Genomic DNA, 13,580 nt, shown 5'->3' with positions numbered 1-13,580 from the left:
CGCCACCGCTCGCCCCCCCCCCCCCCCCCCACGCTCTATCCTCCACGCACTCTCCCCGTCCCCTATCCCCGCTCCACGATCATCGATCACACGCCACAGACCCAGCCGCAGCCGCAGCCGCAGCCGCAGTCGAGGCGCTCGTCACCCGCGACGGCCTCCTCCATCTCCATCATTTAATGCGGGGGTCCTGCGTAATTTACGAGCTGCGGGGCTTATCGCGGCGCCCGCGAGATTCGACACGCGCGAGCTGCCGCGAAAGCACTAATGAATGAGATAGTTTATCAGCAGCCGTAGGAAAATTTCCCGCGTGTTTACTAACCAACCGATTAATCGATTAATGCCGATGTCACGTGATTTTCGAATTCTTCGCTCGTCGCGAGGACTCGACCCTGCTTATTATCTCCAGGCGACGACGCTCGACGTTAGCGCATGAAATTCTCGTCATCTCGCATCGCGCCCCATCGATGGGCAAATAATTTCGATGATCGCCAGTCAACGTGCATCCTATTACTGACCGTCACGCCTCACCGTCACATGCTAAAGTTCTCTTACGTTGTAACTCTGGTCCGAAGTCCGAGGCGCCTATTCCTATTCAATCATACTCGCTATTAGGTGATCGTATGCCCCGTCTGGGCCAGCCGTTCATTGTATTATTGTCTCATCCTCATAATCTCGTCATGGTTTTGCTTCAATGGCATTGCAGTGCGATTTGGCGACGGTAATGAAAAGTGCATTAACATGCAAATGCAATGTTTCGATGAGTCGTTAAGCGTGACTCGTTAAAGGTGATTGGCGGCAAAACTGACTCTTTCTTAGCTGTCGTCGGTTGGAGGTTGGAGTCGAACAGGCCAGGCAAGATGTAGGGGGACGTTCGAGGCAGTCGTCGTCCCTTCGTAAAGGGCAAGAGACGCGAGCGCGAGTAGCAATCGGATCGGTAGCGCAGGGAAGGGAAAAGGAAATGCGCCGCCGTAAGCCGTTTTTCACGGGGAGAATGTGGGCACGGAAGGGGTCGTCGATCGCTCTCCCTTGGCTGCTTTTTCTTTTTTTTTTTTTTTTATTTTATCCCGCGCGTCGGCCACAAATTACAGGGTCGCGGTACGTTGCTCGGAAGCTCGGGGTGGTCACGGGAGCGCATCCCTAATAAGCCGACGGGGGCGTGTACCGGACAAATCGGCTGATTTTCAATCAGCAGCATTGTCTGGACGTTGTCTATTCCGGCCGCGTCTCCCGGTTTATTATTTTTTTTTTTTGCCGTTCGCGCTCGGCTGACGGGGCCACGGATTCTTGTCCCGCTGGGGGTTACGTGATGAGTTCACGGCTGCGAGGGTAAAGGCCAAAAAGGGATGGCATTGCGAATTTGGTATTGCGAGGCATTGAGTCGTCGAGGCTGCATTGCAATTAGCCACAGCTCGTTTTGTCGGCGATACTTTATGCTCGGCTTGAGCATCGAAGACGCCGTTTTAGTGAATCTTCTTCTCTTCTCGCCTTGTCATTATTTCTCTTGAAAAGTTATTATTAAACATTAAAACAATAATAACAAATGAAAAATAAAAATAAAAACTTGGCGATTCAAAATTAATCGAAGGTCTTAAAACGATGTACATCCTACTTAAAGTATAAATCATTTCAATTTTCCTTGTGTGTGTGTGTGTGTGTGTGTGCGCGCGCGCGCGCGTGCGCGCGTGTATACCTTAGAGTTAGAGGATCATAGGATCATTTGTTGTAATTATTTTTAGCAATTATTTTCCCATTCCCCAATTCTCATTCTGCACCTCCTTCGCACCACCACCAGAAATAATGAAAATGTACAAAACTACGTTAGTTATTGGGATTTATGAATATTACAACACTACGTTCGATAATTGTCAACTTTTTATTCAACTGACTGGCAAAACTTAATTTGATTTGATCGATTGGGGATACAGACACGTTTGCCATTAAATCGAAAGGTAGATTAGAAATGAAAATCTTGAGAGTGAGGGAATGAGAGGCAAATGTTGGGAGGCGTGGCCAGATCGATACATAGCGCCAACACTCTCACTCGATGAATTCATCGTCCAAAGAAAGTGACTCGCGCGATTATCGAACTATCATGAACTGGAAAAATTACTATTACCATGGAGCCACCACTTGCACTTTTGCTCTATAAATAATAATCGCGTAACTCGACTTAAGATGATGTAAATGCATTCTCATCCCGAATGTGATGCTCTTGATGCAACTTCGATGTCCGAAAATTCATTAGTATCCGCGCATTAAAACGCTATAAAAGCGTTCGCCAATGAGAGTTTCCACTTCCAGTGATGAATTTCCTCCATTTCACACTCTCTTCGCAAAAGTCATCGTGGCGTACTTGCTTTCCTTAGCCCCAAGTAATCGCAATTGCTTTTCGCTGCCACATCTTCTTTATACCAAAGCATGTCTAGCATTGCGACTGCCCTCCTCCACTCGATAACGGATAAACATTGGGAACGGGGGTGAGGTCTGTGTGTGCATGGGTGGGTGGGGGCTGCTTCGGCTTGCGCAACTACGCACCGATAATCCTTTAACATTTGCCGTCTCGCGCACGCCTTACACCGAGAGACGTCGTTTACCAGCAATAGCCGGCACTCGAATTGACGCGTGCTTTAAGCTTTACTCGAGTACTTTTCGAAATTACACTATCGCTTTAAGCACCTTTTAATTGTCCGTTCGTAAAGCCGAGAATACGTCTTGGTCCACCCATTACAAATACTCGAGAAAGCCCTCTCGAAAGGTCGAGCGTTCTCGGAAGGAGAACACAAGTAAGCATAAAGAGCCGACTGCAGCTACGCGAGGAGCAAATGGATTTTGGGGACTATAAAAATCCTGTATGTCCTTGCATTTGGCTAACTATATATATTTATTTTGGAGGCATTGAAATATTTGTCAAATATTTGCTAAACTACTCGTCTTGCTTTCCTGGGAAGCTCGGGAAGCTCGAGCTGCTCTCACGTTTGCCGCGGCTCCTCGAATCTGCCCCTTCGAGTCTGACGCACGGCTCTCCCCACTGTTTGCCCAGCCGATTTTTCCACCTTTTGCCCGTCAACGGCTGCTTCCGTCGCTCGTATTAAACGGAAAACTCTGCATTAACTGGCATTAACTGCTCTCCTCTTTCTACACACAGCCCCGTCCACAACATAACATCCCCACGACCTACGACATAACATTCCAACCCCTACGACCCTCCCTTCTACCTCGAGACCACTTACCGACTACTTTGTCCGTCACGGCCTGACCATTGCCCACTTAACTCTTGCGCTGCCGCTGTTTGCCCATTTATCTCGCTTGCTCGTGCGGTTCGCGATCGGCGAGCGTGGAGCGCGAAGCGGGGTGAGGGGAGCGTGGAGCGGATAGCGGCCGACGGCCCCGGCCACGGTCGATAGCCGGGATCGAGTGTATTCGACCTTCCACCAGCTACGTCTTAGCGTTGGCTCCTAACACGGACACCTACACCCCCGCGGAAATGCATTCCCAGAGTTTCAGCGCGCCGCCGCTTCCAGCCAAGATGGCGCTCGCGCGACGACCACGGAGGTGAACTACCCTTGGCTCGCGCAAGCGTTAAAACTTCCACCCCTCGTGCATCATTCCCTTCTGTGCGAAAGACCTCGCGCTGGGTGTCCACGTTACGCTAACGACCTTCTTACTTTATATAGAGCTGATCCAGGCTTTTCTCTTTGCTCACACTCTCTCTCCACTCTCTCTCTCTCTCTCTCTCTCTCTCTCTCTCTCTCTCTCTCTCTCTCTCTCTCTCTCTCTGTCTGTCTCTGTCTGTCTCTGTCTGTCTGTCACGCTTTTTATTTTCTAGCGCGGTCTTGTGAAAGGAACAACCTCCTTTTCCACCCTCTCTCTCCCGCACTCATTTTCACGCAAATGCTTTTTTTATGACTTAGGCATGTGAGCCTATTCGCAAGTGTATTCCCCGTTTCCTTCCACTTTCTCGCCGACCACTCTCCCGACGGAAAATTAACCTTCGGACGCGATGTGCGCCTCCCTTGCACGTTGAAGCTCCCGCTCGTTTCATCAAACTCTACTTCAAAGGGGAAAAAAATTCTTATTATCGGGCTGACACTGCCGTACTTTATCGAAAGATTTATCACAACGTTGTTGGCATGGCCTTGTGGACTGTGTTTATAAGTAATCAATCGGTGGGAAATTCATTGCCACCGCTGTTGCGATCGATGAAATCGAAGATTCCAATGATTCGATGCGATTGATCATACGAGACGCGATAAACGGCGTAACTTGCAAATTATTTACCGCAACTAAATTCAGGGCGAGTACACGTAGAGCAACCTTCATTACAATTTTTATTCTTTGAAAGCATCGCCGCGTGTATGTGCACCGAGGGCTCAACCATTCGCGTAATATTGTTAGAAACACCGGGTTTTGAGCAAAAAGCCAATGCGAACAAACAGTTGCCGCGCACAGTCGCTGCTGGATTATGTGACATTGACTACACAATCGCTTCGCGATATATTCGCGTATGGTTGGGCGCCGTCGTGGCCTTGAAGAATGTCCGAGCTGGCTATACCGGGTAGCGACCGGGTCGTTTAATTCGTCCTATTCCCTCATTCGGGCGGCTTATCGATGACTTTTGTCTTGGCGCTAGACCCCCCCCCCCCAACCGCCCCATCCCTGTGCTAGTCCACGGCCCATCTAGCCTCGCTGGTGCGGCGATGAAAGCGGCGATGAAAGCGGCGATTGTAAAATCGCTGTCGTGGCGCTGAAAACAAAGACAAGGTTAGCGCGATTTTGCGATGCGCCGAGTGCAAATGAAGTATCACGGTCCACGAATACAATCATAACTAATCAAAGACCTTTTCCCCCCCCCCTCCCCCCGCACCTCCCATGGCTTTTTCAATTATAATGGGTGCGAACTTCCTCTCTCGACTTTTCCTTTGTTACGACCTTGCCTCTTCTTCCCCTCTGTTTTTTCATCTTTATTTCATATCTTGTTTTTGTTTTCCTACGTTTTTCATTTCTTTTCTTTCTTCTCTATCTTCTTTCTTCTTTCATCTTTCTTGTTTCTTTTTTTTTTTTTTATGTTTTTTTCCTTCCATAAATTTTTGTGCCTGGAAGTATGAATAATTGAAGTGTGCAATTGCGTATCGGTAAGTTATTCATTTATCGTGGCGTAAGATGAAAGGCCGATGAAAGTAAGGAAAAAGCTAAATAGCGTCTTGTCGATCAAGCTCTATTTCTCATGTATTATTCATCTGGAAGGTTAGGAATCGGCGACAACTGTATATTTGTCGCATGAAACGCGCGGCTCTTCGTTATCGTGGGAAATTTGTGAATAAAGCTCGACTCGCCGATATTGACGAACGCGAGGCGGCTGATTCGTCAATCGGCTAAACAATAAAGTGGGTCAAACGAAGAGGCGGAAAAGTCGGCAATTAGCGAGGTTAATGAGGTTTTGCCTGAAGCGAGAGAGCTCGGTATATTCGTTTTAATTTGCATTTCTCGGCGAGGTAGCGTCATCCCGTCACTAGAATCGACATTTGGGACTCGCGGCCAGAGACCTTGACATTTTCGATACGCAGGGAACGGGTGTCGACTCGGATGAGGGGAAGGACAAACAAATTGCCACGGGAGCACAAAAGGAAGAGGAAGATACGGGCAGACGGTGCAGGCGCCGCTGCTTGGAGCTCGTTAAAACGAGGCGAGTCGCGCCCTTTATTCGACTCGGGCGTGTCCGTCGGCTCTTGAGCGTAAGAGAAAGAGCGAGAGAGAGAGAGAGAGAGAGAGAGAGAGAGAGAGAGGGAGAGAGAGAGAGAGAGAGTGACGGGGGGGATGAGGGAGACGGAGAGTGGATAAAGGAGAGGTACGATATCTCTTGTATATAAGATGGACGCCGGCGCCTTGCTCTCGCTCTCTCTCTCTCTCTCTCTCTCTCTCTCTCTCGCTCTCTCTCGCTCTCTCTCTCTCGCTCTGTCTCACTTTCTGTCTATCTGTCTGTCTCTGTCTCTGTCTCTTCTTTAACGTTCGAAGGTGAGCGAGAAAGAGAGTGGTTCGATCGGTCGTAAAGCACCTCGGGCTCACTGTCTCTCGCTCTCTCGTTCAATCCATTCCTCCTTCCCGCCCTCTTGCCATTCTGCCCACGCTCGCTTTCGCTCGCTGGATTACTCACACACTCGCGCGCGCGCGCGCGCTGTTTCTCTCTTTCTCTCTCTCGTGATTCCAGGTAGGTGGGCCCCAGGTAGCCCGGACAGATAACACCCCGAGATTACCGCGGACAGAGTCATTAGCCGCGTCGGCTTCTGTGTGCTCGCTCGCTCGCTCGCAGGCCTCGAATCTCTTCTTTTTCCGACTTATCGGAGCGCTCACCACGGACCCGCTCACGCTGCACCCGAGCTTCCGCGGAACTGCCGACGAGATAACCAGGAGTCGCACGACGTCGCGGATTTTGTAGGATCGCGCGAATATTTTTGACCGGGTTCATCGAGCCCATCGAACCCAACCACTATTTAACGGTAGCCACGCGCTGATAAAAAATAATTACACGGCTAATTTTCAGCTTAGCTGCAGTCTTTCCTCCATCCCGCACGCGCGCACGCACACCACATACCACACCATACCACATACCACATTGCAAACCCTTCCCGATTCCAATTCGTCCGTCACGTAGCACCTCGGCATCCCACAAAGCGAATATCGGCAACGGCATTCGTGCGCCGATAGGCTAATGCCGCTAGATTAGCGCTATCTCGCCGAGCGCTAATTATTTTCCTTTGTGGTGCACCGCGTCGCCGCGTAATGGCCACTCGGATATTTTATTTATTGACCGCTGAGCACCGATTCACTCCATCCTCCCCGTCCGTTATACATTTTTCTTCACGATAGCATCCTTTTACGATCGGCCGATACGATGCCGCGCGAGACCTCTTTTGTTTCTCGGATAAGTCGAATGGGCCACGCGTGGCTTTTTCAACCGGGTCGTCGCTCATCCTTCCCTGGAAATATTGCTGTCTGCGATTCTCTATTACCGATTATCTTCGACTTTATGGAGTATCGCCGGTGAATTCTTCGGGCATTCCCTGCTCTTTTTCCCGAGAAGCCGGGCATTAAAATACGGCTGCGTCTAGCTTCTATAATTCAACTTTAATCAATTCTAGGAACGCGCTTTTTGTCCCATCGTCCATATCATTTCTAACCTCTTGTTTGCTTTTCATCTTGGAATTATTTAACGCATGGGCACTGTTAATTATATTGTATATCCCATATTGTAAAATTGAATTGAAATTAAGGCCGAGTGTCGTGTTGTTTATGATCGTCGATCATACGCAAGAAGAAGATTATTTATTTGCAAAGAGCGAATCGTTAACATTGCAAAAGCATTGGTGGTGCTTAAGCGATGGCTTTAGATATAAAATTTCAACAATATTTATCCCCTTATGGCCGTGCAGATATTATTAAACTCCGCAACGATAACACTTCGTTCATCGTGTAATTATGAATTCATCATGATAATTGAATGTATTTTTCGTACTCTCTGCTATATAAGTTGAATAATTTATAAAGCAGATAATCTTAAATAATCATTTGATTCTTCAAATCCATTATTATATCATCTACGTGTTGTACATAAAAAAAAAGAAAAAAAAAAAAAAAAAACGTGCCTTGAGATTGAGCTAGACTGAATAAAGAATATAGGCGATTGCGAGTCGAAGCTGGGACGGTGAAAGGTAATAAGGTACAATTGCGTATTATACTACGTACACGTTTAATGCTACTCTCCACTCGACCTCTCTTCACATAATGAAATTGTTGAATAAATAATGCTCGGATTAATTTTATAAATTGCCGTTGCATGGTATTGCAGGGAAGCCCTATTTATATATAATTCATCTTTGCGAGCGAACAATGTTTTCGCACACTATTAGCTCTTAAGAATAAGAAATCAAAGTGTTTACTTAGTTTGATTAGAAAGAATTCGCGTCGTACAAGCTACCAATTTTCTCGTACATTTTTTTGTTTTTGTTTTTCTTAGAGTTTTTGTTTTTTTCATTAAACGATTAACCATTATGAATGAGATTATCGCATTTAAATATACAGTTTACCCGATATAAGCAATCAAGTTTACAATATGATGATGAAGATGAAGATGCTTTGGTGCATTTACTTATCGAATTTTCATTCGGTATTATTCCGTTCACAAGTGATAACACAAAAGAAATATCACTCAACAAATGCGAGACACATGCGTACATGCAATATAAAACGAATTATCATTAAGCAACGTAACGTAACGGAAAAAGTGCCTGTATACTGGAATCGACGAGCTCGAATAAAGACAAACATTAATAAGTGTTTATATTGTTAATGTGATTATGGACGGAGGCGGGGCAGTTTTCCATGGTCAGTTTTAAATTTCATCTTTCCCTCGTACTACCCCCTCCCTCGCCACCCGCACATACTAAGACGAATCAACGCTCTCACTTGTTCTCTCTCTCTCTCTCTCTCTCTCACTCACTCTCTCTCTCTCTCTCTCTCTCTCTCTCTCTCTCTCTCTCGCTCGCTCTTCGATGCTTTCCCATACTCGGGCGGTGCGCACACATAAACCCCGAACTCGTTTACGTAGTGGCGGCGACGTTAGCGGCGGCGTCGATCTTTAACGACGCTTTAAAAGAGCGTTACGCCGCGAAAAATCACCAAAGAGGTACGTAGGGAGAGAAAATCTCTCGGCTGCTACCGCGATTAACGGCGTTTACATAAAGGCCACTATGTACACTCAGCCAATGGCGCGTGCACACGTATCCATAATTCCAGGAGAGAGACGCTGCCGGGGGCTTGTTCACTCGCTCACTCATTCTCTCCCTCCAGCTCAGCATTTCTTTTTCACTTTTTTGCGTATTAACGACGAGTTCGCATAAATGGGATATTTATCGGCTCGTCGCGAAAAACGTCTTTCCACATCGTTCCTTTTTTACATCGTTCTTTTTAATAATAAACTCTGCGCGCGCACATGTAGTAGAATACGAGACATAGAGAGAGAGAGAGAGAGAGAGAGAGAGAGAGAGAGAGAGAGAGAGAGAGATAGAGAGATAGAGAAAAAGAGTATTCAGGAGGTCGTAAAGGTGGGCGCTTAAAAGAACTGACGTTAATATTTCGTTTGTTTTTTAGGACAGAAACAAAGAGAAGGAGAGATTTTACGAGAGAGAATTTAGAACGGCTTAGGGAAAACTTTATTAAGAACAAATACATGGATGTCATTTACTTTTCGATGCCGTGCAAGTGATAGGATTAGGAAAATTATAGCCCTTACAAGGGCCATTTTATATCCCTTAAATTATGAATACCTACTTTATTCTTTTCTTCTTCTGTTTTTTTTTATTGTTGTTTGTTTGTTTGTTTGTTTGTTTGTTTGTTTGTTTTTTACGCAGTAACTGCCCAACGGATATTGTAATTGCTCTGAAAACTATCGGGAGCACACGCGAATTTTATATCCTTTGTATTCGAGGCTAGAATAATTAGCATTGCGAAAGGTTGGGTGGAAAAATGTTTAACGATAAGCTAATAAAATCGTATTAATCCTTCCAAGATTATGTTTATATTTACTTGTGTTGAGCGCGCGCAGGCAGTGCCCATAATCCAAGAAAGGCAACATTTATCCTCCACATAAACTCTACGAATTTCTAACATTCTATGGATTAAAAATTCAGCGTCGGCATTTCAATTGATCGAACGACTCGTGTAGCTATTATTTATTTAAATATATCTAATAAACAATCGAACGATGGGATGAAATTTTGTTGGTCATGAATTTTACCATCGAGCTAGTGGGTCGGATACAAATGTAAAGTTGCATAATGAATAAATAGCGAGCAGCGCATAAATCCCCTTTTTCCCACTCAATCGCAATTGCAATCTAAGCCGAGTAATCGTCGGCAAACAAGCGAAAATTATCAATCTATAGAATAGCAAAAGTTTTCGCGTGGCACGCTACATTATACATACTTGGCAAAGCTTCTCTCCTCCTCGAGGAAAATACGAAGATAGATAGATAGATAGATAAAGACGGTGGAGAAATACAGATAGAGCGTGGAGAGGAAGATTAAGCGTAAAGGGAGTTGATGACAGCGAGCGTTGGGGGGGGGGGGGGGGGGGGGGGGGGGGATTGGGGGGGGGGGGAGAAAGCTGAGTTTTGCCTTCCTTATCGATCATTCGCTCCCGGGGGGGTACAGAGGCGATGGTCGTTGAATAAATTATGCCCCTTCGCTCGACGAGGTAATAGCGGTCAATCCTCGGAGTCACCGACACAGGAGCGCGAGGCGGAAATGACTGCGATTCGCGGTCTGACTATACATGTATATGGGCTTCTTTCCCTTAGCATCGACTATGACGACACCGACGACAACGACCACGACGACGACGACGACGACGACGACGACGACGACGACGACGACGACGACGACGACGACGACGACGACGACGACGACGACGACGACGACGACGACGACGACGACGACGACGACGACGACGACGACGACGACGACGACGACGACGACGACGACGACGACGACGACGACGACGACGACGACGACGACGACGACGACGACGACGACGACGACGACGACGACGACGACGACGACGACGACGACGACGACGACGACGACGACGACGACGACGACGACGACGACGACGACGACGACGACGACGACGACGACGACGACGACGACGACGACGACGACGACGACGACGACGACGACGACGACGACGACGACGACGACGACGACGACGACGACGACGACGACGACGACGACGACGACGACGACGACGACGACGACGACGACGACGACGACGACGACGACGACGACGACGACGACGACGACGACGACGACGACGACGACGACGACGACGACGACGACGACGACGACGACGACGACGACGACGACGACGACGACGAAGACGACGACGAAGACGACGACGACGACGACGACGACTACATTCGAACCAAGGGATACCTTGATCTTTTCGAAAAACTCGGCGCCTAATGTCGACGTGTAATTTACCCACGTTAAAGTGTTCTTGCAGACGTATTTCCATGAATTATTCGCCTAGCCAAGCCAAATTTGCGCAACATCGAAGCGAACCTTCTTGCGAATAACGGCGAAAATTTTAAGGAAAAACCCTTCGAGCGCACATCGGACGATTATATATAATTATTTCTGACTTTAATTGCATAATAGAATAAGTATCGAGTGTCGGAAAATGATATTAGCATATCGCAACTTAAACGTTGAAATATTCATATGTTTTTATTATCATAGGTCACTAAGATCAAACCTAATTGAGCATGGATAAAAATCATTTACGTAAAGAAATAACAACGATCCAACATCTACGCGCATCCATCCCATTAATATAATTAAGCATTATACAATGGCGTATTAGTTATATATTGTACGCATACGAAAAACAAAGAGGAGCTTTAAATGAAAAAGGTCGTATGGCTCGATATTTTAACGCTTATATTATTGATTAACGATCGAGTTAATTGGAATAATCGACCGATAGTTTAAATTTAAAACAGTCTGTCCCAATGTAGCCTCCGCTTCTTGTTACAGACGATATTGAACTCGATGCACAAGTACCAGCCGAGGTTTCATCTCGTCAGGGCTAATGATATTTTGAAGCTGCCCTACTCCACCTTCAGAAGTTATGTTTTCAAGGAGACGGAATTCATTGCGGTCACGGCCTATCAGAACGAAAAGGTAAGCACAGCTTTTCTTACCTCGTAGGCAACAATCAATTGCCTGATTACGTGTGCGTAACGCGCGTCTCCGCGATCTCACGGCACGAGCGATTTATAATGCGATAGACAATAAGCCGAATGCAATCTCGACTAAATTTTAACAACAACGAGCTAACAATCTCGCTCCTAGGCTGCTGCATGATTGTAAAATTGAAATTTATGTTTTTAAAAACTCAATTGGTAACGTCAGCCCGAGAAGTCAGCAAATTTTTAAATCATAGAAAGCAGAATCAAAGACTCTTTTTTTTTGTTTTGCAATCTAATATCTCCACAAACATTGTAACGTCCGAGCTAATGATTAGCGAGCGATAATCCGATAAAATTTTAAAATGCCACTTTAATGTTAATTCCAAAAATTTTATCGATTGAATAGAGTTGGAAGATCGAGGCAAAGAACACACACACACAAAGTTTGCTTAATCCGAGGAAGCTCGTAAAATTGAAACGCTAATGTTCCATCGACTTTTTGAATTGTAGAGAAAAGCACGGGAGCTATTCTCTTAATGAGCGTCATCTGTCGTCACTCCTGATTAGATTGGATTATACGTGCGGAAATCGTCGGCTTCACGATACGCGTTTTGCTCTTTATCTTGGCAAAGCTTATCGCCAAGACGCGTCCTGCTACGATTTTTCAGACAGCCCGTCGCCTGCTACCTTCTTTCTCATTCCCCCCTCTCTCTCTCTCTCTCTCTCTCTCTCTCTCTCTCTCTCTCTCTCTCTCTCTCTCTCTATCTCTATCTCTCTCATCCCCCCGTTCAATGGACATTCGCTACTTGGTTTTTCTCGCAAGCTCGTACAGCCTTTTCTCCCGTCTCTCTTTTCAAATTCATTCAACGTTTCTTACAGCTCGGCGGCTGCGCCCGAGGTGGAAGAGGCTGGATCGGTATGTGCCAGCATTGAAAAGTCGATATTTCATTAAGTTGGCTAAATGATTGCGCGACGTATGCAGGAAGCATAAGTACGTCGAGTTGATAACGATGAGCGTTACGAGCGGATAATGATTGATTTGTCGGGCGGGCGGCTGTGCTTCGCTCAAGCGTTCACGCCTGTCGCGTAGAAACTCATATCTAATTAAACAGCAATGTCGTAGTAATGAAAAAATCCCCGTAGTATTTGGGAGTCTGAATTAATGGTACTCCAGCCTCGGAATTATCTATAAATACTTATCAATGTCGCTTCATTAATTGCGCACGCTTGTTTTTTTTTTTTTTTTTAATCTCGTGTCAATGATTTCGTACGTATCGTTTTAACAAGCTTTCGTGTATTATCGAACGCACTTATTTTGAATTATTAATGCCTACGGGTGCGCAGCGCTCGTTGAATAGTGCATGCGAGCGAGTGTCGGAATCGGAAAACACGAACTTACACGCGCACTTTTCACACTAAGTCTTTCTCAACTGCGTTTACAAGATTATATGATAAGCAATGATATGGCATAGTTAATGTGATTTCGCATTGATATGAGATTTGGCATTGATCGTAAGCATGAATTCATTTTGCACTCGGCTCAATGTTTAAATTTATTTAATGCATGTCATGGAACAAAATAATGCTATCGAACCGACACCGTTTTCATTAACCCCAGCGCGCCCGTTCCCATTGTTTTTACATTATCGTCGACGTTAAAGTGGAGATGAATGTTTTCAGTGAATTTCGTCGCGTCTCTTCGTCGCGCTTGTGATAATTAGAAAGAAAAGTGAATCGTCGATCGAAACTTATCTCTCTCTTTCTATCTATCTCTCTCTGTCTCTCTCTCTCTATCTCTCGGCGGGTCTCTTCGACTTAATATTTAGCACCTCGGCAT

At 46.2% G+C, this 13,580-nt stretch overlaps 1 protein-coding gene across 1 annotated transcript in view; it reads left to right on the top strand.

Moving 5' to 3' along the window:
* Positions 1–13,580, top strand: part of bi (T-box transcription factor bifid) — a 126,425-nt gene that overhangs the window by 101,133 nt on the left and 11,712 nt on the right. The window contains exon 6 of the mRNA XM_011504802.1: positions 11,589–11,735. Within this exon, the coding sequence (XP_011503104.1) occupies positions 11,589–11,735 (147 nt within the window). The remainder of the gene's footprint in view (positions 1–11,588; positions 11,736–13,580) is intronic.

Source organism: Ceratosolen solmsi, unplaced genomic scaffold (assembly GCF_000503995.2).
Source record: "Ceratosolen solmsi marchali unplaced genomic scaffold, CerSol_1.0 scaffold70, whole genome shotgun sequence".
Classification (NCBI taxonomy): Eukaryota; Metazoa; Arthropoda; class Insecta; order Hymenoptera; family Agaonidae; genus Ceratosolen; species Ceratosolen solmsi.
Note: the sequence above shows the minus strand (reverse complement) of the source record. Positions and strands in the feature narration are given on the sequence as shown.